We start from the raw sequence: 24974 nt of genomic DNA, 5'->3' as shown, positions 1-24974 counted from the left end.
TTATTGACGATCTTGCTAGCAGATCAAAATATGTCGTACATATGTGTGTTGACAGTAGAAAACTATAAAACCAGTCGTGGTTTTACTTGATGCAGTAAAATCAGCCAAATACGTTCTCGTCTACTCAACGGATATCTTCGGCTAAAATTACCGTAACTCCATCTCAAGCGTAAGAAGGATTTGCTGCTTTATTCATCAACACCTAAAGTTACAAATCTCTTAAATCCTTTCGGAGCAACTTAAGTTTTGCACCCAGGTAGCAAAATGACGTCAAATGACGTCAGCGACGTCGTAATGACGTAATAATGGCGTCATTATGACGTCGCTGACGTCATTTTACGTCATTTTGCTACCTGGGCAACTTTAGCCGACGATGTGTTAAATCGCCACTGCTACATGTTCCCGTTATCTAACAAATTACTAAATATTAAGGATAATAACGTGAAAGTTAATCTATCTTAATATGTATGTAGGTAAAGCTTTGTACTTGCTATGAAAATATTTTTCTTTAGTCTAATAATTAGCATAAAATGATAAAACACTATTTAATAATCGCAATAAAAGTCATGTAATAAAAATTTACTGGCTTTAAAACAGTTTATATTAACAGCTTTTACGCAAGAATTGCTGGTTTAATGGCATAGGACTACTTCGTCCGGTCGGCGGTACTAAAATACGGAAATAGCTTTGGATTCTAGACCTAGAATCCGGTTCGATTGGATTTCGCAAGTTTAAATCCTTGCACACATTTTTATTTAGAATAATCTGCCTGTTTAAAACAAGGATGTTATTCCGACATTCTCATTCATAAATAAAGTACCTAACAAAGGTATGTATATTGCAATATAGGTATAAATCTAGCCACTGTATCAGGCACTATTTTAATTGAGGCAGACTGTAATATCTTAATAGTTTTACTGAAACCGAGTTCGAGTCGAAAATCGCGAAAAAAAGTCTGTTTCAAACATTTCAGCCAATCATAATATGTCGATGTTGTCTACACGATTGTCCAACAAACTGGAATTTTTATGGGAAAGTTGAGCCCACAAACGATTTGAAATATAAGAATTTATTTAAGCCCTAACTCAGGCAAAAAAACTTCAACACGGTACTAATCAATAGTGTCCGACCGAAGCTTCAGTTTCGGTTTCGGAATAAAAATCATGTAGGTTCGGTTTCGGCAAAAAACTGCCGAACATTTCGGCCGCGCAGAATATATTTTCAGTAGTGTCCGGTTTCGCATAAAAATCATATTTCCGCCGAAGGTTTGATTTCGGCCGAAACTATATCAATCGGTTTCGGCAAAAAATCCGGTTTCGATCTGACACTAATCAGGCAGTACCCGCCCGTTCTTCAAATCGAACATTATCGCATGTTCGCGTGTACCATGGTGAAAGTGCACCGTAACTATTACCACCATAACGGAAGCAAGACATATCCGTCAATGATAGCCTTAAACTTACGCCCTTCTTGCATTGAAGCTTGCAATTTGATTCGCAACAAACTCGATATTGGATTCGTTAATTGATTTTAAGTTCAGTGCCCTTAGGGTTCTGACAGTAATTGGAAGATTACCGTCAGTATTTACTTTCGGAAGTAGGTAACGTAGAGGTAAACCAATAGGGATATTGGCAATTGGCATGTCAAATCAGCCTAATTTTTCGAACTCTAGCCTCGTCCTGCCCAATGTGATTTATAAAGGACATTCCATTTTTAGCAATTTATGAATGAAAACCCTGGATAGGTTCAGTTTACGCTGTTTTTACTTAAAACGTAAATCAAAGGAAAATGAGCTCTATTTCACAAATAATTTGGTTTAAATTTTAATGGCATAAACTGAGTATGGTGGGCAGGACGAGGCTAGAGTCGGACCAAGCTAATTCTGCATGGCAAAGACAAAGTTCGGTATCAGACGTCGGATTTTAGGGCGCAAAATTAAATGACAGGTAGGGAGTTCCTAGTACGATAATTGATCGATGCTTTTCTCATGTATTATCTATAGTGATCACTCCAAATTTTCTTGTAAAAATATAAATTACTGACTAACTTGACCGTTTTCAGGACTTAGTAATGTAATATTGACAGAATAATATTGTAAAATATTATTCAGTATTCGGGGTATTTAGCAAATTAAACCACTCATTAAATATGCCATGGTTACTCTGTCATCACGATCCTGCTGACCTTACAGCTACCTACTAAAAACATTAGTATAGCGTAGACCCAACTATTTAGTTGCGTCTACGCGATCTAGTGAGACAACGGAACAAATCTAGAAATCAGTACAATCGTCACGTTACTTATGTTGTTATTGAAATGATATTAATTCGCCATCTTCTGTTTCACAATATTCCTTTAAAAGTGCTAAGTGATTTGATTAAGTCAATGTTGAAGATGTTTTCGCTATTGCACCTTATTACCATTGTCTTTAGACGCAAAATGTATTGTACACAAATTAAATGACACCTAGTTTATGTTAAAAGGCTGCTGTATCTGCAAATTTAAACTGTGCGGTGTGAATTATCGCAAATACAAGCTAGAACAAATATTGCAGAACAAATATGTATTTTCGAATAGCATCGGCTTCTCACTTGTACGAGAATCGTTGACATAAGTTAGCAATGTTATCAACTTATCATCTTGTAACATGTTTTGGTACCTCGAAAATGGAATGTATTGAAGTTTGAAGAAGTGTGTAAATGAACAACGGTTACTAACATAACATTGTTATGAAGGTTATATTAAATTGTATTGCTCTTGTACAAGTTTGACATAACGTGGGCTAAACGCAGAAACGGAGAGTCTTTGTATGCTGTCAGTTATTTTAATTTTTTCTCTTGTACTTTTTCCTGAATAAAGATTTGAAGTACTAATTGTTGGAGAGAGAGATCATGCAGCGATGGCGGGGCTAACCCATTCCTTGCGAAGAACCCGCTAGGCGTGTTCATTTTCTATTGGAAATGGTTCGCCTCGCTGCTCCCTCGTGGTAGAAATAAAGTATCGAAATTTCAAGACTCCGAGGTTAACTAACAACACTACTCAAGATATATTGTACAGTCAAATACCTCCAGCCACCACATTAATCGTGATGAGGTAAATGAGGGTCCACAGCGTTGCACGTTTTAATTGCCGTACACGGTTGCACAAGAAACTGGCATGCATTATGCACTTTCTATTTTGGTGTATTATTTTCTTTGACCAGTAATTAGATCCACGTTACATGGGTTTATGTAAGTTAATTAACTTACTACAGTTACCGCGAATTATCGGGTTCGCTGTGAGTTATGCTGTCTATACATATAGATTAGTGTGGTTAATTTTCCTATTAATCTACCCTGGTACTTTTTTATCCCACGCCCGTTTCTATATCGTATTGCAGTAACGTAACGAAATATGAACAGTCAAGAGCGCAATGACGCATTGACAACGAGATTGAATTTTAATTTATTGTTATTAATTACATGAGACTGGTAATTAATGGACACAGATAATAACGTGCAGAACTCTGCAGGGTGTCATTTTTGAGATTACTGATTTTTTTAAAGGAATATGGATAACAGTTAAAATTTGAGAAGACTCAATTTCTGTTTCCGTGTGGAAGAACGGTACCTAAAAATTATGCTGAATGGATTGGTGTAACAACCGCTGGGCCAGGGTGCAGGTGCAGGGTGCCATTTTTGAGATAACTGATTTTTTTAAAGGAATTTGGACAACAGTTAAAATTTGAGAAAACTCAATTTCTGTTTCCGTGTGGAAGAACGGTACCTTAATAATTATGCTGTATGGATTGGTGTAACAACCGCTGACTAAAACCTACAATATGTCAGTGTAATGAATTTAAATTTTAAGTATTAAATTTTCCTTGATAACAATAGTATGGAACGCTCGTTTGTTTCTTGCATATAAAATGTATTGTGTGGTACTATATCCATAGTCACCCAGAAATGACTTCAGTTACCAACACTGAACGCCGAAATGACTTCAGTTATCAACGCTTTTGGATAATAGGCGCTTATGTTTTTCAGTGTCTGTATTCAGTCACAGCGTAATTAAAAAAATGTGCTAATAATGTGTGTGTGTGTGTGTGTGTGTGTGTGTGTGTGTGTATATGTGTGTGTGTGTGTGTGTGTGTGTGTGTATATGTGTGTGTGTGTGTGTGTGTGTGTGTGTGTGTGTGTGTGTGTGTGTGTGTGTGTGTGTGTGTGTGTGTGTGTGTGTGTGTGTGTGTGTGTGTGTGTGTGTGTGTGTGTGTGTGTGTGTGTGTGTGTGTGTGTGTGTGTGTGTGTGTGTGTGTGTGTGTGTGTGTGTGTGTGTGTGTGTGTGTGTGTGTGTGTGTGTGTGTGTGTGTGTGTGTGTGTGTGTGTGTGTGTGTGTGTGTGTGTGTGTGTGTGTGTGTGTGTGTGTGTGTGTGTGTGTGTGTGTGTGTGTGTGTGTGTGTGTGTGTGTGTGTGTGTGTGTGTGTGTGTGTGTGTGTGTGTGTGTGTGTGTGTGTGTGTGTGTGTGTGTGTGTGTGTGTGTGTGTGTGTGTGTGTGTGTGTGTGTGTGTGTGTGTGTGTGTGTGTGTGTGTGTGTGTGTGTGTGTGTGTGTGTGTGTGTGTGTGTGTGTGTGTGTGTGTGTGTGTGTGTGTGTGTGTGTGTGTGTGTGTGTGTGTGTGTGTGTGTGTGTGTGTGTGTGTGTGTGTGTGTGTGTGTGTGTGTGTGTGTGTGTGTGTGTGTGTGTGTGTGTGTGTGTGTGTGTGTGTGTATAATACCTACTTGAAATTCAATTGAAAAACATCCGTAATGATGTTTATTTACAGGTGCGTTATTGTATCTTCAAAACAATATACAGCTGATGACATTCCAGGTGAACGTGTTCATTCCAACTCGCAAGTAATTAATGAGTCGATTATTATGTACCTGACTTGCGTCAGATAGTTTTAAAATAAACAATTGTAAACTATCACAATGACATAAAATCCACGAATCATCGTTAAAAGTAAAGTATTATGTAAAGATTACCTAAAGACATACAGTTTCTAGATAAAAATCTGATTAAAACATTATATGCAGATTAATTTACGCATAAGTTCGGTACGTAGGCTATTAAATTTAAAATTAAAAACTTATAATACGAAAAACTCAAAATTAGATTGAAAACCTACAACCAGTTTTAAGGATATCTCATAACAAACTTACTTACTCGCGTTAAATATTGGAAATCCCGAATGTGAGAGATATGTATGAGATAAACTTTAGGTATCGCAACACGTCTGAAAAGAAAGTTACCAACAATAGTGTCTATTGTTAGAAAAACAATAAAAACCAGTCTGCTAGACAAGTGCAGGCCTAGACGTAGGCGGCTGCGTGTTTACCTTCCAATGGCATCCGATAAAATCAACAATATACTGAACCTTAACTGTTTAACCAGTTGCTACCAAAAGGAGACCGGTAAACTAGACCATCTTTTGAAGTAACCGGCGTTCATACAAACCAAAAACATCCTAAAACGTATGCGCTTTCAGTTAATTCAAAAAACCTTTGAAAATTCGCACGAAACTTAAATTATGACACCACGCAAGACAATATGAAAGAACCGAAACGCGCGCGGGCTATTGACACTTCACTAGCATATGGCACATTTTCATTGAGAAAATGCGGTATGCAGTTAACCTATTTGGGGAAGGGATCCATTGATTTTTCTTAGAAACGTCACGAGCGCGGCGGGCGGCGGCGCGCGCCGGCGGCTAGTCGGCGACTGGCGATGCGAGAGGAAATGGCATGCCAGTCGCCATGCGGTGCGACTTGTCTGCCAGTTGACCTTCCGCATCGACTTGTGTTTGAGATAGCACAGCTGATTTGAGGATGCTAGGGACTGGAGAGGATTGATTAGCGCTGAGGATGAGGGCGATTTTCCGCAACGGAACTCGAAAGCGGTCAATCATGCCCGACTGGCGCAGGAGATGGCTGTCAGATTACCTTTGTAAAGATAGGTACCTAACAATACTTTCATTAGTCAGTTTTTAGGGTTCCGTAACCAAAGGGTAAAAACGGGACCCTATTACTAAGACTCCGCTGTCTGTCCGTCTGTTACCAGGCTATAAGTATCTCATGAACTAGACAGTTGAAATTTTCAAAGATGATGTATTTCTGTTGTCGCTATAACAAATACTAAAAACAGAATAAAATAAATATTTAAATGGGGCTCCCATAAAACAAACTTGATTTTTTTGCCGTTTTTTTCGTAATGGTACGGAACCCTTCGTGGGCGAGTGCGACTCGCACTTAGTCGGTTTTATAAATAAGTATTTTCTTGTTATAAGAAAGTGAGTCGTCCTTGCAAATACATGTGTGCATGTACATGTACATGGTATTAACCTACTTAATACTCTTACAAATTTTAATATTCAGTTTGGATTCGTTAGAATCGTCCTAGTGGTAATTAGCTGTCTAAAATACAGGCAGCAATAATTTCTGGTACCTATCAGTATTTAAATGTTTGTTATACTTGTTTAGGTTTCCCATTTATTTGCTGCATTTGGTAGGACCCTATTTAATTTTCCTCATAAATAAGTTGAAAATGCGTTATAATTTATAATATGCTGTGACGTGAATTACTGTTTACATCTTAATCATCTTATTGAAAGTAGTGATGTAAGTAATTAATAGACATACTGCCACGATTTAACTCCTGCAGCTGAACGCCTATTGAATATGCATTAGCAATATTTTTCAACGCACATTGCTATTAAAAAAGCAGCAAGCAATTTAATTTCCCACGTTTAATTGATCCCATTTTGTACTGTTTCTAGAAATTTACCTAGTCTTATTTAAACTTTTAAGTTCAGGACAGTTCGGAACATTTAAAATAAACATAACAGTTAATCTATTTTAAACGCTACACTATCGAGCCAAATTAAAAGCCAATCAAGATACTAATACGTTCATTCGTTTCAGTTACTCAATCAAAGTCAACATCGATTACCTCAATTTCCATAAATTTCTGTATAGTGTGCATTACACACAAAGGCATTATGCGAAATTGCGGATGAGAATTTACACCTAATCGTAAAGAAAATACCTACAGAAAAGAAAACCTGTACATGCGCTCTACCTATACAAAATAATACCTACTCGTAATTACCTATACAATAGGACCTCCGCTAGCTTATATGCTAGTTTTTAGGGTTCCAAAGGGTAAAAACGGGACCCGATTACTAAGACTGCTGTCTGTCTGTCAGTCTGTCACCAGGCTGAATCTCATGAATCATGATCCGTGATAGCTAGAGAGTTGAAATTTTCACAGATGACGCATTTTTGTTGCAGCTATAACAACAAATACTAAAAAGTACGGAACCCTCCGTGGGCGAATCCGACTCGCACTTGTCCGGTTTTTTCTACTTCATCTCGTTTGCCCCTACCAAAAAGTCTCGCCTACATACGATTTTAACAGAGATTTATGATTTCTAACTTCCAACGGCAGATTGACGATGACCTAAGCGTGAAACGCACCTCGCCTCGCGATCGTAAGGTTACCCTTGGATTCATTGATTAATTACACATGTGTCGTGAGATGATGAGCTATTAGGGATCAGATTTGAAAGGATATTAAGATAATCTTTTCATAATGATAGTGATTATAACGTGGTATCTGAATATGCATGTTAAGAAACGTATTAAACACAAACGGGTTTATCTCATATAAACTTGTGCGACATCGAAATATTTTTGTTAAAGCGGTAATGCATTACGTACTTGAATTATAGTTTCAATGCCAAAAAACCTGAGAACATCACAGGCTAAATGATAAAATGGTAGGAGAGTCGGACCAAGGTACCTACTTGGCATTTGCAATGACAGTGTGTAAGTGTAAGTGTAAGAATGTCTTCATTAATGTCAAATTTCTATGAAAATACGACGTGTGTAATGACACCCTCACTTCGTTCTATTAAAGTCAGTGCAAGATTAGCTTAGACGGACGCTACCTTCACTTGAATCTTACTAAACGAGAATCAAGCTACAGACTGGCATAACTAAAATAACTCTTTTTACTTCTGAAAACCATTAACAAAAATTTTAAAACGCCATCTATTGAATTAAAACCATACCACAAATCCTATACCGAAGTATATCGCGATTTGGTTACCTTAAAATACTTCGACTACATCGTCCTTGTAACAACGTTCTCACATAATTCAAGCGCCTACAAGTATTATTTCTCCAGAGCACATCGCAAGAGAAATAAAACCGCAGGCGCTTTAGAATGTTCACGCAAGATATTTAGTAAAATTTACAAAATCGAGCATCTACTTAAACGTAATTTACGTAATACTTACACTAAGCGGAAAGCGGAATCAGCTCATGGAGATTCTTAAGTACTTATTATATTAAAAAAAATAGCTAATTACCATGGGAATAATTGGCATAAAGGAACATTACACTAGTTTCCAGCGTGTTATCGGTGTTATGTTTGAAAAAACTCGAATTTAGTGAAGATAAGGTTAAGGTTCTCTTTTCTGTTACTGAATTGCTTAGAAAAAAATATCGCCATAAAACGCGAAAAAATCCCTTATAGAACATGGAATGTTTAGGACAGACCCGTGAAATGCCCCTATTAACACTTTGAACGACAAGAGATAATTTATTCTATAACAAGTTCTAAGATAAAATACGATAATTTATTCCAATTCAGTTGACGTATTTGCCGGTCAAATGGTCAAGAAATGTTGTTGACAGTACTCACTGAGAAGAGGGAAGCGGCTGGCCGGGTGCTTCCCCAGCGGCGTGCTGGCGCTGAGATCGCTCTGCGAGCTGTGGAGGCTGCTCTTGCCGCTGCCGGCAGCCGAGCCGAGCTCCATGCGCATACGCATGTGGCGGCTGTGAAAAATAAGTGGTATAGTTAGCTATCTTATGGTGTATCATCAAGCAAATGAATACGAGCCTTTTAACCCTTTTGAAAACCATACGTTATAAACACGGAGCGCCTGAAAGCGTGCTGAACTTTACATTGGCAGCGTATAGCTTTGGGGGCTAAACTAGTACAGTAGTACTAGCGAGTAGTAACTCGCGACGTCTATAGGCGTTTTTGGGGTCCAAAAGGGTTAGAAATAACAATCAAGTCCATACTCAAGTCACGTTTAGGGGTAAGGAGTATGTGGAAGTAGCTCGAAAGTATAATTATACGCAATTAAGTTTTAGGTCTTTGTATTAAGGCGACTCTACGCCAACCCCTTCCTATACAACACCTACCCGTAGTCAAATAAACAATACTCATTTCATTCATTTTATTTCATTTATTCATTTATTTATTTCTTTAACAATAATTCATTGTGTTAGAAATCTGTGCCGTGTTTATAAATAATAAAATTAACAAATATTTAAAGTAAATAAATATTTGGGGACAATGTTACGCAAATCAACTTAGCCCTTACGCAAAGCAAAGCTTGTACAATAGGTTACTAATATTCAACGATATACATACTTATATAGATAAATACACACAATAATACCCATAACTTAGCAACAAATATTCGTGATGAACACACAAATAAATGCCATTACCGGGATTCGAACCCGGGACTTCCAGCTTCGTGGGGAGGATCACTACCGATAAGACTAGGAGGCCATTATTTATTCACTTTTCTATCTTCACTTGTAAGCTATTATATAAGAGGGTAAAATTGTAAGAGGAAATAGAAATATAATTACAATATCTAAATTTTGAGTGTTTGTTTTGAATGCAAGCATTTTATTTCCAATAGATGTGACCGATTGTTCTAATTGTCTGTGTCAACCTGCAATAAATGGAGTCAATGTAATTTACTGTAGAGGAAAATCGACACATAACTAAGGTGCGATCTTGTGGAACAAGGTTTCGATCGAGGTTCAACCTTACCATGATCTTGAACGCTATGTTGCATGTTGTGATTTGTGATAGTGTCACTTCTGTCTACAATTTTAAAGCAATTATGTCCTGGTCGACTTATAGTATTAATCATTTGATTTACTTTCAAGCAACTTTTAAGGAATAGTTAAAAAACCGACAATTAATGTAAAGTTTGCTGCAAAAATAATCTATGTAAAATGCTACAAATCGGCCTGATGAGCATAGCACGCCGTAATTCACAGAACCCATAGGGGTTACAAAAATATATATTTACGAATTACCTATGTATGCTAGTTGTAATGGTCGTAAGTTATTTAATGAACACTTCAAGGCCAATCAATATAACTACACACTGTTTTATGGTATAGCACCTACTCAAACTTTATTTTCTAACAGTAAAACTTATATCCGTTGAACAAAGTTGCTAATTCAATAACTGGCTATACCGTTGAAAAACCATTGAATTGATACCCATCAGCAGCAAGTTTGTTTTGTCGACTAAACATTTGAGTTTGATTGCAACACAATACTTGAAACACTATAAAAACAAACGCATTAATTGTAACTTTTGTTAGCGTAAAGATTAGTTTACAAAGCTTATTATATACGGCATTAAATTATTGTGTCATATTATGTTTAAGTATGTGAGTTGTAAATGAATACTTCTATTATTATATTTACTTTAGAATTAATTATTTTTATAGAGAAACATACAAATACATATTTAACAATGTCGCAGCGCAGTCAGATGGATACAAATAGATAATATGTACATATAGTAAGGAATATTAAATAGTAATTACCTCTTAGGCTTATTGTTCGTGTTTGTAGACTTGGAGCTTAACATCCTACTAACACTGCAAGCAGTTTGAGATCTTTGCAAGGAGAAAGAGCAGTCCACCTTCGACTTAATGTCTTTGAAAGATTTCATCTTGTAATCCGTCTTTATGTCCAACGAATTCTTCTTGGTTAGGCTTTCCCGTCGATCCATCTTTTTCACAGTCTTCGGGGTACTTTGGACACTGTTATCGGCGTCCGTATTTCGATTGGCTAACATTGTTTTTAATTTGCTTGGCACATCACGTTTAGGCATTTTGTACTTTTTAAGTGTAAAGCTCCTCTTTTCGTCCTTGCTTTTAGCGTTCGATCTAACATCTTTCTCGCTGTTCAGAGAATTACGCTTGCTGGAGTTCTTAGGAGTCTTATCTTCGTCTACAATCGGGCTTTTAAATGAGTCTTCGTTCGTACACTCCTTAGGAGTGCAATAAATATTGTTTTCTCCTGAATTAATGTTCTTTTGACTTAATTCAGAATGTGTTGATGGTGTCGAACCCTCAGGAGACATGTCATCGATGACATTTAAAAACACAGGTGACTGACGATGATTCTCGAAATCTGTGTAAACACCACTTGATTCCATGCATGAATCATCATTCCTGTTCACCATCAGAGGCGGGTTACCGTTGCTATTTTTCCCACCATATAGAGCTCCGTCTATCACTTGTGCCTTTCTATCTCCCCGGTGCATGTGGTCGTCGAGGCCATCTGCGTCACTTTCAGTGAAGAAGTCTGAATCGGTCATAGGATCTGGCCGCCTGGTGACAGGAACATTTTGCCATTCCATTTCTATGGCTTCACGGGGTTCTATGGAATGGTCCGCAGTTCTGCTGACTGGCCTCGACATTTCCCCATCGCCTTGATAACCGTCCAAACTCGTTATACTGGTTATACTGGTAATAAAGCTATTGGAAACTTTAGATGTTTCCATTGATTTCTGGTAGTCGTTCTTGTTGTCAGAATACGTCTGTGAATCATGCAATGTTGAGTTAGAGAATTGGGAGTTATAACTAATTTCGCCGTTAATGTCAGAGTTGTCTAGAGGCAAATCTTCAGGTGACGGTGTTTGTTCTATCCTTTGAACTACCAGACGGTTTTCAAGTTTACAGTCTAATGGTAGTTCTAGATTTACTGTTGTCTCAGCTATGGAACTGACTGGCTCTAAAATACTGCTGTGAATAGAAGGCATGAACTCATCATCTATCACATTTAGGATTAACTCGTCTTTGGCAGTGTCTATTTGTTCCGTTTTACTTTCTTTAACCATGCTTGTCACTGAGTTATTGATTTTAGTCGTTAAGCAGTTAGTATTTTGAGCAGATAAATTATCACAAGATTTCGATAATTTCTCGGATTTTACCGATTCTATGTTTCTTGATATGGGAGCAGTGCAGTCATTTCTTTCAAACTCATCATTTTGTATCGTCGATACTGCTGAATTGCTGTCAGTCTTATCAGTTGATGGAGTGTCACTGCAATCAGGCGACACTTTACTTTCATTGTTATCACAGAATATCGGAAGTCCTTCCACAGTTGGAGAAAAGGCATTTTCTAGGTAGCAAATATCATCCATCTGATCTGGAGTTAGGATTCCCAAACTATCATCGAGTGAGTTTTCTTCATTAGTCCTATTAAGTGAATTATCATTGGGACTCAAATTCGTATCATATATTCGAGGATTTATCTGCGATTTGAGTTGCAGACAGAGGTCAGACCTTGAGTGAGTATTAAACGTTTTCGTCACAGGGAAGGTAATTTGATTTTCGCATGAGTATTCGAATTCTCTCATCGGTTTTTCGTCGAAATTTATAACGTTGGGCAGCCTTTCGGCACTTTTGTTAATAGAAACAGTCGAATTCTTTAAGCTTTGCGAATGCAGCAGATCTTTTTCAATACTTTCTTTGAACGTGGATGGTTGAAGATCGAACAAGAGGCTGTAAGGGCCAGATTCGTCTTGTTCCTTTTCATCAACTAGTTGGGTGATACCATTAATCAGTCCTTTAGTTTCTTTGTCCACGTTTCTGTCCTTCTTTTTAGTTATTTCGTTTAACTTTTCCCTTAAATCTAATATTCGAGGGTTTTTCTCCAGTCCTTTATCTAAGCTTAAGCTCATTTTTGGAACTAGGTTCAGGTAGTTACTACAGAATAGTTCTTTGTTGCCCGCTTTAGTCCCCGCATCGAGGTTTTTGGCCTTGTCTGCTGTGTCGGCTTGTTTGTCCTTGGAGGGATTGATGACATCAATACTCTTCATGGAGTAGATGCCTCGGATGCGCAGCTTTCCATTTCTGTCGACGGGGATCTGGAACAAACAACATTAATATTAATGAAGTGTTTTTCCTTGTCTATATTTAAATTGTTCCATCAGATTTTAATCTTTTTATTACCATATGTACGCTCCCTGTACAATTCATGCCGATGACAGTCAAATGACGTCAAGTTAGATATAGCATGTTTTAGGTTTTACGTTTATTTGTCGTTACTGTAATAACTAATATGAAAAATAGAATTAATAATTAATCGCTACTCTCTATAATCAACCTCTTCTGTTTAAGTAGACATATATTGACACTTGAGACATAAAACGGACAGTAAAAAACATTATTATCTGACATTGTCATACCTAATTATAAATAAATTGGAGGCGTGCGGAAACAACAGATTTCAGTTTTTAATAAAATTGGGAACATTAAATTATTACACAATAAAGCATTTTGTTTCTAACTCAACTAAGTAATGTAAAATAAACTATAAAGTTCGTTACAATGTCAATGGAACGTTGATAGACTTTTCTGTCATAACATATTTATTTAAAAACAGCCTGTGTGTTTATAATTTATATACGTCATTATGACGATACCGGCATAGAATTCAAAATTGTATATTTAATTGCTGCAAGATACAACCAGCATACAAATTACCAATCGTTAAACACATAATCGAGAAATTAATCCGTCGGGCAAGCCTATGCCTCAATGGGAACCTACCTACTGCCTTATTTTCGTTATTCGTCGCTTGGTATACATAGTTCGACCTTTGGGACCAAACCAGGTCCACCTGGTCAAATTGGTCTCCAGATTTTTTATTATAATAATGCATTATATAGGACGTTCATATTGCAGTCTTATTTTTTCACAAGACTTGTTTGTAATGACGAAGAAGTCTTGAACAATGCAAAGTTTTGAACGCAAAAAAACTGGTAATTGCAATGAATAAGATAACTATATACTAGCGAAATAATAATTTAATTAAAACCGTAATCTGTAAATACATCATCGTAGTGATTTTCATTATAGTATATGATGTCATATAGTATATTATTCACAAACGTGCATAGCACAAGCATAATAATTAATGCTACTTATATAATTATTAGCGACCAGGGACGTGTATGTGGTTTTATAAGAACTAAGGTGTAGATTTCTAATTTTAAGTTTAAAAAGAGTACGATTGCCAAAAACCTTGTGAACCAGAAATGTTGGATCTAATCACGTTTTGAATGTTTGGGCTTATAGTGGGATAAATAGCGGTTTTGTCTCTAGGGCAAAGCAGCTTGACATGATTATCAAACTAATTCAAACGTTTGTCCCCTGGAAAGGGAAGAACGGGCAGCTTTTTTAACGTTCGAATCTGAAGACCTTTCGTAACTATGAGTAAATGGACCAACATAGGTACCTACCAAAAAGTATTTACCCCCCGGAATGACGTCAGAATCAAAATCTACCCAACGCCTCTTTACTACGTGTTTATAAACCTATGGCCATACCCTGACATGTGAAATTAAACAATGATATACAGCATCAACACTGTTAACACTATAACATTTAAAACTTTCGCGGTTTAAACACATATTAAATCACATTTAGAAACGGGTCTATCGCGAATTTATTTTGTTACCTTTATTTACCGACGTTTCGACACAGGTTTCACTGGTCGTGGTCGCGGCTAACTGACGTCCCAGCAAAATGTCAAAACAGAGATTTGTGTGACTACCCCACGAAAAGTGCATTTAAAGTTCGAGGTAGACATCACATTTTCAAACCACCCACTACACATAAAAGTTAATTATTGTCAATAGTCCGACACACAACACTCACAACATCCGCGCACACATCCGAAGATAGATCCCTTGGCTTTAACTTCTGGATCACTGGTCCCCAAGTTGCCGATAAGTTAAAACCATCTTCCCTATTAAAATTTCTGGGGTGCTTCTTGATTTCAATCGCTTCTCGCACAACTCGAGGATAATAATGGCGTTCAGTGGAGACAACTTTTGGTTTATGAAGCTCAATCCAGTGATTTGCGCCGCATGTAAGTAGATGTTCGGCGATCGCGGACTTGTTTACTTGGCGATTTTTTACTGCCGCTATGTGTTCTTTCACTCTCTCTTGCACACTTCGTTTGGTTTGACCAATGTACACACTTCCGCAACTACACTCTATTTTGTAAACGCCCGGATTTTGGTACGGAATGACATATTTTGGACTGCGTAAAAGATCTGCTACTTTGAATAACGGCTTGTATACAGCCTTGATGGAGAATTTCTTAAGTACTGCTCCTACTTTGTCCGTTATCCCTTTCACATATGGTAAGAACGCTGGTTGTCTGTTGACCTCTGGATGTCTTTCCGTTCTCTTCGGCTTGCGTTTCATCCCCCCTCGGTATCCATTCTTTTCCAGTACAGCTTTGACATGCGCTAATTCACCGTCCAGGTGCTCAGGGTCACATAAGTCATGTGCCCTGTTCACCAAGGACGTGATCACGGATTGTAGGTGCCTTGGGTGATGATGAGAGGATGCCTGTAAGTATCTGTCGGTATGCGTAGGTTTTCTGTATACAGAGTGTGCCAAGGTGCCGTCCGATCTCACCATCAGTTTGACATCCAGAAAAGGTAAGGATCTGTCACATTCTATTTCATGTGTGAATTTCACTCTTGAGTGGATGGAGTTTAGATGCTCGGTGTAACTTTTGACGGTATCGTTATTCCCCTTAAAAATGCAGAAAATATCGTCCACGTACCTCTTCCACATTGCAATGACGTTAGGTCCCGACTCCAGTGCTAACTCCTCAAAATGCTCCATCCAGATGTTAGCGATTACTGGAGCAACCGGACTACCCATTGCTACTCCATCCACCTGGAGGAAATACTGGCCTTGATATATGAAATAGTTTCCCTCCAAGCAGTGTTCCAGTAAAGTGATATACTTTTCCGATATCCTATATTCCTGTAGTTTCTTTTTGATAATGTCCAGACATTCTGTTAATGGAACGTTGGTGAACAAAGATTCCACATCAAAACTCACCATAATCTCATCTGGTTCCAGTCTTATACCCTTGACAATATCAATGAAATGGCGAGAATCTTTTACATAGGACGAGGTCTTTCCAACTAGTCCCTGGAGCACGCTTGCTACATGTTTTGCGAGATCATAGGATGGCGAATTGATCTGACTAACAATTGGTCGCAATGGCACATTAGACTTATGTACCTTCGGCAATCCATATAGCTTTGGCGGTTGGACTGATTTCGGTCTGTATAGCCGATTATATTCATCCATGCCAGCAGCGCTTTTATTTTGCCATCATACTCCGAACTATCCATAACTACATTTTGCTGGGATTGTTGGGACGTCAGTTAGCCGCGACCACGACCAGTGAAACCTGTGTCGAAACGTCGGTAAATAAAGGTAACAAAATAAATTCGCGATAGACCCGTTTCTAAATGTGATTTAATAAAACTGTTAACACTGTACGAATGTAGTCGAAGGCAAAAATATCGATCCAGACAAATGGCTCAAAAATATGTGAACACGACTTTATTGTCTAAGGTGTAAGAGCGTACACATATTTTTGAAACTTTGGGAATGTATATATGTATATTTATGCCCTTGACTGTAGTTATAAAGGCTTTGAATGCAGGCAGGCACGCAGCCAGCGTGACCAGTGTGTCGTCATACATCGCTTGCCACTCCGCTCAATGCATTATGTATGGCTAAACCTCTTATATGGATGTCGAACCGGCGGCTCAGGACTTTACGGATATAGTCACGTTATCGACGCGATAATGACAGGGATAAGCAGTTGCAAAAAGTGGCGTTTTCTCTCTGGCAAGCATGTCGTTATCACATTGATTAGTGCGTCCATTTTAGAGTCTAGGAAATGCTCCCGATACTGAATTAGTATGGCCAGAACCGGGAATTTCCTGTTCTGAAATAGATTTTGTATAGAAAAACGGTACTGGGCACATACTATCGTTCACGATAACTACATCCAAATGCATTCCATACTTTGCAACCAGCAAAGTATGGAATGCATTTGGATTTCTTAGAAATAAAATCCCTTACCTTAACCCCAAGTGATTATATTTTTTATTTCGAAAAGTTGGTAAAATGCCCTACTATTGCCCTAGTAATCTGATTTGTTCTGAGGTTTAGGGAAACAATTTTATGTTGTTACCTATATACTCAATTTCAATTTAAAACTATAACAAAGATATTCAATCCTTTCTTCTATAAAATGTATATATGTATAAGTCAACGTACTGCTTGTAACTATATTGTGCAAGCGGTAAGGAACCAAAAGATACACAATTATAAGGCCATAACTAGATAACTATAGACCGCATAACTCAATGCTCGTGGTCAGTAAGTAATAATATTGTCGTTACTATAGCTTGTTTTAGAGATTATTTTTCCCAACAAGTCGAGGTGTTAAAAATAAATGTTAAATCTGAATTTTATGAAATCAAAGTAAAATTTTGTTCTTAACAATGTAACCGTTCTCTCTGTATCTATACTTTATGTTTAAACGACACTCAGTTAATCTGTATTTTTGGTCCCCTTTTTAATCAATATCAATTTGCATTTATTTTTTGGCAGATTCGTTATAGCAAAGGCCTCATCTATTCTTTGGAACAGCGTGAGCGTCAAACAGTGCGCCGAAGTCTGTATCCCAAAATGTACGGTGCCGTCTGGGCGTCATATAGGTACTCGTTCGTATCCAAGCCAAGATGCCAAACAAAGCTCCGTGTCAGAAAAAGGTAAATAGGTACCTACCTACTTAAATTATAAATAAGAAACCAGATAAGTGTACCCTGACATTACAAGTAAATGCTTAACAAGTGTTGTTACACATAAAACATAAAAGAAATGGCCGCTATCGTGTCAAATGACATGTCACCTTCGACATATCGATAAATAGATATCGAATTACGCCACTGTGTTTAAGACGACTTTGAACTTTACACGAAATAACTACATTTAAAGTAGGTATTATTTAATTTGCAATTTTTTTCTCAAGTACATTCAATTGCCGAGAGGATTTATAACAAATTTCTAATAAGTTTTCTTCCACACTATTTTGCGGTAGATTAGTTCATATGTTCAGTTCTGTAATTATAAAACATTGTGTTGATTTTTTCCTAGTTTATTTAAATTAGGTAATAAAGCTAATGTACTTAGTAAATACTTATGTGAAATCCTTGCACATATTACAATCAATGATATACATAATATATTTATTATTATAAATATTATAGGATTTATAGGACATTCTTACACAGATTGACTAAGTCTCACGGTTAGCCCAAGGAGGCTTGTGTTATGGGTACTCAGACAACGATATATATAATATATAAATACTTAAATACATAGAAAAACACCCATGACTCAGGAACAAATATCTGTGCTCATCACACAAATAAATGCCCTTACCGGGATTCGAACCCAGGACCATCGGCTTCACAGGCAGGGTCACTACCCACTAGGCCAGACCGGTCGTCACATACATACATACATAGGTAGGTACTTAATAAAAATCATAATTGTACCTACCTATGGCTTCGATATTTTGATATATTTGCGTGATGATACACTATCAATTACCATAATAATTGTTAGAGTTTTGAATGATTCACGGTTAGTTTCACTAGACTTATATTGACCGGGATATAGACCGTGATTACCACAAACTGATTGTGATTAATACAAAAGGTAATCACGGTCTATATCCCGGTCAATATAAGTCATAATAATTGTTATTTTTCTGTTTGCATTATCGACATTATCGTTTTAACTTTTCTTTATTTCTTACGATATCTCTAGTAGTAGTGTAGTTTCGTGTTACGATTATTCGGAAAGCCATTTCAAATGGCTATTTATTCGTGAATATCGTGTAAATTAAGAAATAATTGCAACAAGTTATTGTCGATCATAAGGAAAAGAATAAAGGAAGTGTATTCTTTCACGATTATGAAAACCAGTTAATACCTTTAATAGGACTGAGGTTTGCGGTAACGGGGAAAATTGCAATTTCGTTTGATATTCAATTAAAGAAATAAGCACTTACAGTGGGACGTTAGCGTTTCGTTCGCTACGGTGCAAACGGTTAGCATCTTGGCTAGGTCCTCTGTTGTCTAATATAATGTTGTCAAGATGAGGCATCGGTGCAAAGATTTCGATTAGACAGGCAGTCGGTAAAAAAAGCACGGATAATTAATTCGAATATCTTCGTTCACGTGTGACTATTACTTAAAATGTCGTAGTTCTATGGCAAAATATGTTTATAAATAGAAGATAAAACTCACACAAATCCAAAAGAACATTGATATTTATATTTAATTACGTATTGAACTTTGGGACCATAGTTGATGTGATGTATGTAGTTCTGGACTATAATGCGGGTAACCTGGCGACCCCCATGTAATAAGGCGATATGAAAGTAAAAGGTACCAGGCGAATGATAATAGGGTTGTTGCTATATATGTCGATTCACGAAAGCTGGCGCAGTTTTATATGAAGGTGTTGACAGTCCAGTACAAATCTGGCGCCAGCTATTTGCCTATACTTCACTCAACTAATTTATGACTTGCGACTTTTTTTTACCTGGTCTAATGAGCTACTGAAGCTTCGGTCGGCAAGTCCGAATCTTGCCCGAAGCAGTAAATTATTCCATTTTTCCTTTAATATAAAAATGTATATTTCACAATTCCACTAATAGTGAGTAGAGACTGTGGTAGAGTCACAGGATGGACACGCTATACATAAAAAATCACTTGCGTTTCTATGTGTGATCGGCACGTCTGTACACGCGGCATGCGTCATTGTGTGTGTAAGTTGCTTAAAACCAGTACTGAGCGGTCGGCAAAATGTCGTCAATCTGCTGTCGCGGGGCGAGGTAATTCGAATCGGGGCGGGGCGGTGCGTGGCCGTTCTATATGATAATACTATTACTTATTCTGTGATAGAGTTTCGTGGTTTGTTTGGTATAGTACGAACTACGAAGCCGCTCAGCACGGTTCAAGGAGCGGTCACGGGTGGTGCGTGCGCACATTATGGCAGCGACACCGTTTTCTGAAACGTACGACAAACGAAACATACACAAAGACACATGTAACGTTTTGAAATTTTACGGCTATTGGGAGGGTACTGAACAACAGTTTGAATAATTTGATAATTTAATTGGTGTGTTTACACTTTTCTAAAAGCTAGTCTAAAGTTTTTTAAACCAAGCCCTTTAAAATTGACTACCAAGGTGAGTGGGATAATGCATAACGCTAATGGAGAGTATGAAGTTAAGGACACTGTACAATACAGAATAGAAGAATCAGAAGAAAACACACCACAAGAATTTTAATATTTTTACTCGCTTCTTCTCGCTACTTCGTTTGCGTGAAATGATGATGATGATGATGATGATGATTAATAAAAAGCCACCCTTTCTCACGCTAGACCGGGCCGGGGCCGGGCTGGAGCTTCCGGCGCTTCGTTTTCTATTTAAAGCACCACGTAATCACCGAACCGAATGACATGTCGAACGCCTCGGCCCGGGCCCGGTCCGGTCTAGCTAGCGTGAGTCATCCTTAAACGTGCAGATGTAACAGAAAGACAGACAGAGTTTAGCATTCATATTACATATTCATATCTTGTAGCTGCCTAGTAGGGATTACTGTTTTGTTTTGGTAACAAAAGAATATTCTAAATTCTAAGCGGGCGCTAAAATCTAGAACGAGTAGGGTATTTAGATTTTGTCAAAATGTATTCCGTAGGCTCCGCTATAGTAAATATCTTCTCGCGCCGGCATATTCGGCCTTGGCATAGACGCAGATAACGATAAGCTAGGAAAATAGGCTACAAGGCAACATTGCAACATACGAAGACGCATATCTTACTTATAAAGTTAGATTGATGAATTATGTTCACATACATAATGTTTACGTATGCAGGCCGCTGTACCGCTGCATGCGTGATTTTCAAAAAATGCAACCCGCATTCATCTTCTTTTCTTAAAATAAATAGTTTAGGTTTAGGTAGGAAGAAGATGAATGCGGGTTGCATTTTTTTTATATGTTTTTATAAACCTAAACTATTTATTTTAAGAAAAGAAGATGAATGCGGGTTGCATTTTTTGAGAATCACATTATCGAAATGTCGACCTTTGCTGTGTATTACGCACTCCTCCAAACTTTTACGTACGTTTCGAAATTAATGCAAAAGCGTAAGGCCTTTGAAAATCCTTCGGTAAAAAATTTGTTCCAAATCACAAAATATTGTCACTGTAGATAGATCTCTCAGTTTTACGGGAACGTAACTTTGTGTGAACTGTGAAGGTTTAACAGTCTTTATACTTTCTCGTCTCTGTTTAACTATCAACATCAACGAAGCGCAACGGAGTGCGATTGATTGGTGTTACCCGTCGTTTCGAAACGGACGTATCGTTAACATTATACGCGTTATACGCAATAGGACCGATATATCACTTTATTGGAAAGTATACTATTATGATATTATTAATACGTGCGGGTGATGTTAAGCTTAGGGCACATTCACATTAAGGTTACAGTTAGCGGCCTACTACTAGATTGGGCTCACACTCAGCAATAGCTTATTCTGTAGCATTCTGAATAGATATACCAATAAATTTATTTTATGGTAAGTACCTACTACTAATAACTCCTAAAGATATATGACCATCGATAACATCAATAAGTAGGTATCAATGACTATATTATATACAGTTCAAAGTTTTCAGTTTTATTTAATTAGTACTGGGAGCCTAATGGATGACCATCGAGGATAGGAAACTCGAATCGAAACTTAAATAAATAATAAATAAATGACGACCGGTCTGGCCTAGTGGGTAGTGACCCTGCCTGTGAAGCCGATGGTCCTGGGTTCGAATCCCGGTAAGGGCATTTATTTGTGTGATGAGCACAAATATTTTTTCCTGAGTCATGAGTGTTTTTTATATATATAAGTATGTATTTATATATGTATATATATTAGTTAGGTCCCCTGTAAAAAATTATAAATTTACTAAACCCCAGACGGTCTAGCATGAGTTGCATTCTCGAACGCGAGTCCATACTTGAAGTCGCGCAAGATGTATGAAGTCGGCCGCGAGAACGCACCTCATGCTAGCAGGTAAGGAATTAAATTATTCCATGGCATTGACATTACAAAACCCGGAAACCCAGGTAATTTTGTTGTTTTTCACTACATCCGCGCAGCGCGCACACGTCCGAAGTTAAGATGCCTTAACTTCTGAATCACTTGGTCCCCATGTTGGCGATAAGTTAAAACCATCTTCCCTGATTAATTTCCGTGGGGTTTCCTGATTTCAATCGCTTCTCACACAACTCAAGGATACTAACGCTCAGATGAGATTTTTACCCGATAAAATTATGTTTCAATATGTGTTCAAAACGCGAAAGTTGTAAATGTTAAGTGTGTAATGTGCCTTATCGACCAAGTTTGCACAACTATCAGAGCGAGTAGGCACGATCTGCAATACGAGGAATCGGTGATATTACCGAATGAATGAACTTCTGAACGGAACTGACGGTTTGCAGCCTGATTCCGCCACTTTCCACACATTTTTTAAAGACTTATACTGATTGCAAAAAAATAGGCTGTTCGGGCGCCAATTGTAGCGTTAAAAAAAACTATTTTCGGTGCAATAATTAAACGAATTTAACTCCTCATCCTAGTACTTATACAACTACTCACATTGTTACATTACTAGAATAACGTAAAATGTGCTTACATTGCTCCAAAATTCGATATTAATTTTATTTAAAAACATTTTTTATGGTAGGTAATTAGGTATGTTGGTATATTTGCCGATTTAAAGTAGACCATCACTATAGTTTTCATATATAGAAATAGAAGTAGGTACTTTATTTGGTACACCAAAATGGATGCCACTCAGCATATGCCGATGACTAAGATATTTAGCCATAGCGCTGGTTTTCAGGGCCATGGCTAAAATATCAATACTGTTGGTGCACAATTACCCAGTGGGGAGCAAAGTTAGGCATATTTTACGGTACTTAACTATGTTCTTTGGAAAATGTAGTTTTCATACTTCTATTAGTGCGAATGGGCAGTAAGGGCAAGGAGTTGATAACATAAGACAATGTCGATTGAATGGTCATTTGAATGGAACTGGCGGTTCAAAACTATTCTTCACACTTATTTATAGTAAGTATAGCATATGAGCAATCTAGAAAATTTTTTTTTAGATTAGCTGGACTTCTACTGTTCCGGATTCACGGATCCGGATCGCTTACAAGTCCTGGATGATCTCGGAAGACATTGCCCAAGAAACGAAACCAAATTGTCAGGAAATCAACTTACTGATTCGTTCGTATTTACCAGTGTCCGACCGAAGTTTCGGTTTTGGCAGGTTACGGCATAAAAATCATGTTTGGGCCGAAGGGACTCAGCTGGGGAAGTACCTCCACCTTACAGAAACCCTAGACCCTACTCATAGTGTTGTGTTCCTGCCGGAGAGTAAGGTTGCCAGAAAGCTCAACAAGGGTACGGTTGTTAGGGTCGGCAACGCGCATGTAACTCCTCTGGAGTTCCAGGCGTACATACGGAGACTGCTTAACATCAGTCGGGCTGTATGCTTGTTTGCCACCGACGTAGCATTAAAAAAAATTAAAAAAAGGTTCGTTTTAGCCGAAATTAGAGCAAAACCGAACCTTCGGTTTCAGGAAAAAAATACGGTTTCGGTCGGACACTAATATTTACAGGGGCAGAGGGGTAACAATCTACTGTTATGCCGCATGATGCAGTGGTGGCATGGTCCATGACATTTAGTTCATCTTAGAGCAAAAATCTATTTTTTTTAATACTACGTCGGTGGAAAACAAGCATACGGCCCGCCTGATGTTAACCTTTTGAACGCCAAGCATTGACGTAACTCGACGTGACACCGCAATGAAGCAAAATAAAACCTTAGAGAACAATAGTGATTACAAAACAGGATATCGATATTTTCACTGATTTCGTTTTTGACATACTTAGATTAGAAGAACCACTACACAGGTGTTTTACAATATAATATTAAATAATTCTGGCTTTTAGCTCTACTAAAAACCTTTAAATAACGTATTTAAATATCAAAATGTACTTGTAACTTCCACTCAAATCTCTCAATAATGCCACATCACTACTTGGTGGTGACGTCAGGCATCGGACGTGAAGTGCCGTCATGGGCGCACGGAACACTGATAAGCGCGCGTTACTCAGAGATGTGCAAACCCGTTGTCGATTATTATTACCTACTAATTAGCAAACTGCAGTATCGTTACAATAAAATAAATGCATAAGGGGTTACATTATCACAAAAGGTCAGTACCGTCTTTCAAACCAAGTTGTTTAAATTAAGCACGAAAACAAGTACCGTAACAGCACAAATAGCAGTTATTTTAGCAAAAACAACTCCTATTACAAAATGTATGGGATTAAGCCATATCTATTATTGATGGCGCTAGCGTGTTTGTCGGAACTGCGCGAAACGATTTCTATTAGGAGATTGTTACTTTCATATAATAATATTATTCCTCCATGACTCGGTCACATCACTAGGCGACGTCAAGTGCCGTTTTTGGCGTGGCTAGCTATGCTATTTACTGGGTAAGTCGTATTAAACCATAATGTTGTTTTTTTTTAACCTTCTATTCATAGTTGAATTGTAATAAAGTTATACAATAAAGTAGAAGGGCAAAATAAAATAATGCAAATACAAACAAAGAAATATAGTTATTTATTAAAGAGTCTTTGATAAATTAAGTTTGGACGGCAAATGACGTCGGCGGCGTGAGTGGCACAAAATGTCGACGACGTGATTTACCGTCTTTGGCGGTCAAAAGGTTAAGCAGTCTCCGTAGCCAATGTACGCCTGGAACTCCAGAGGAGTTACATGCTTACATGCGCGTTGCCGACCCTAACACTCCTCTCCCTCGTTGAGCTCTGGCAACATTACTCAC

At 37.8% G+C, this 24974-nt stretch overlaps 1 protein-coding gene across 2 annotated transcripts in view; it reads right to left on the bottom strand.

Annotated features, from left to right (window-relative positions):
• Nucleotides 1–24974, bottom strand: part of LOC134743508 (uncharacterized) — a 140610-nt gene that overhangs the window by 97445 nt on the left and 18191 nt on the right. For both annotated transcript variants that reach the window (XM_063676979.1, XM_063676989.1), the window contains exons 2-3: nucleotides 10669–13001; nucleotides 8723–8856 (exon numbers count right to left, since the gene is read on the bottom strand). In XM_063676979.1, the coding sequence (XP_063533049.1) occupies nucleotides 8723–8856; nucleotides 10669–13001 (2467 nt within the window). The remainder of the gene's footprint in view (nucleotides 1–8722; nucleotides 8857–10668; nucleotides 13002–24974) is intronic.

This window comes from Cydia strobilella, chromosome 1, assembly GCF_947568885.1.
Source record: "Cydia strobilella chromosome 1, ilCydStro3.1, whole genome shotgun sequence".
Taxonomy (NCBI): Eukaryota; Metazoa; Arthropoda; class Insecta; order Lepidoptera; family Tortricidae; genus Cydia; species Cydia strobilella.
This window is presented reverse-complemented; position numbering and strand designations above follow the sequence as displayed.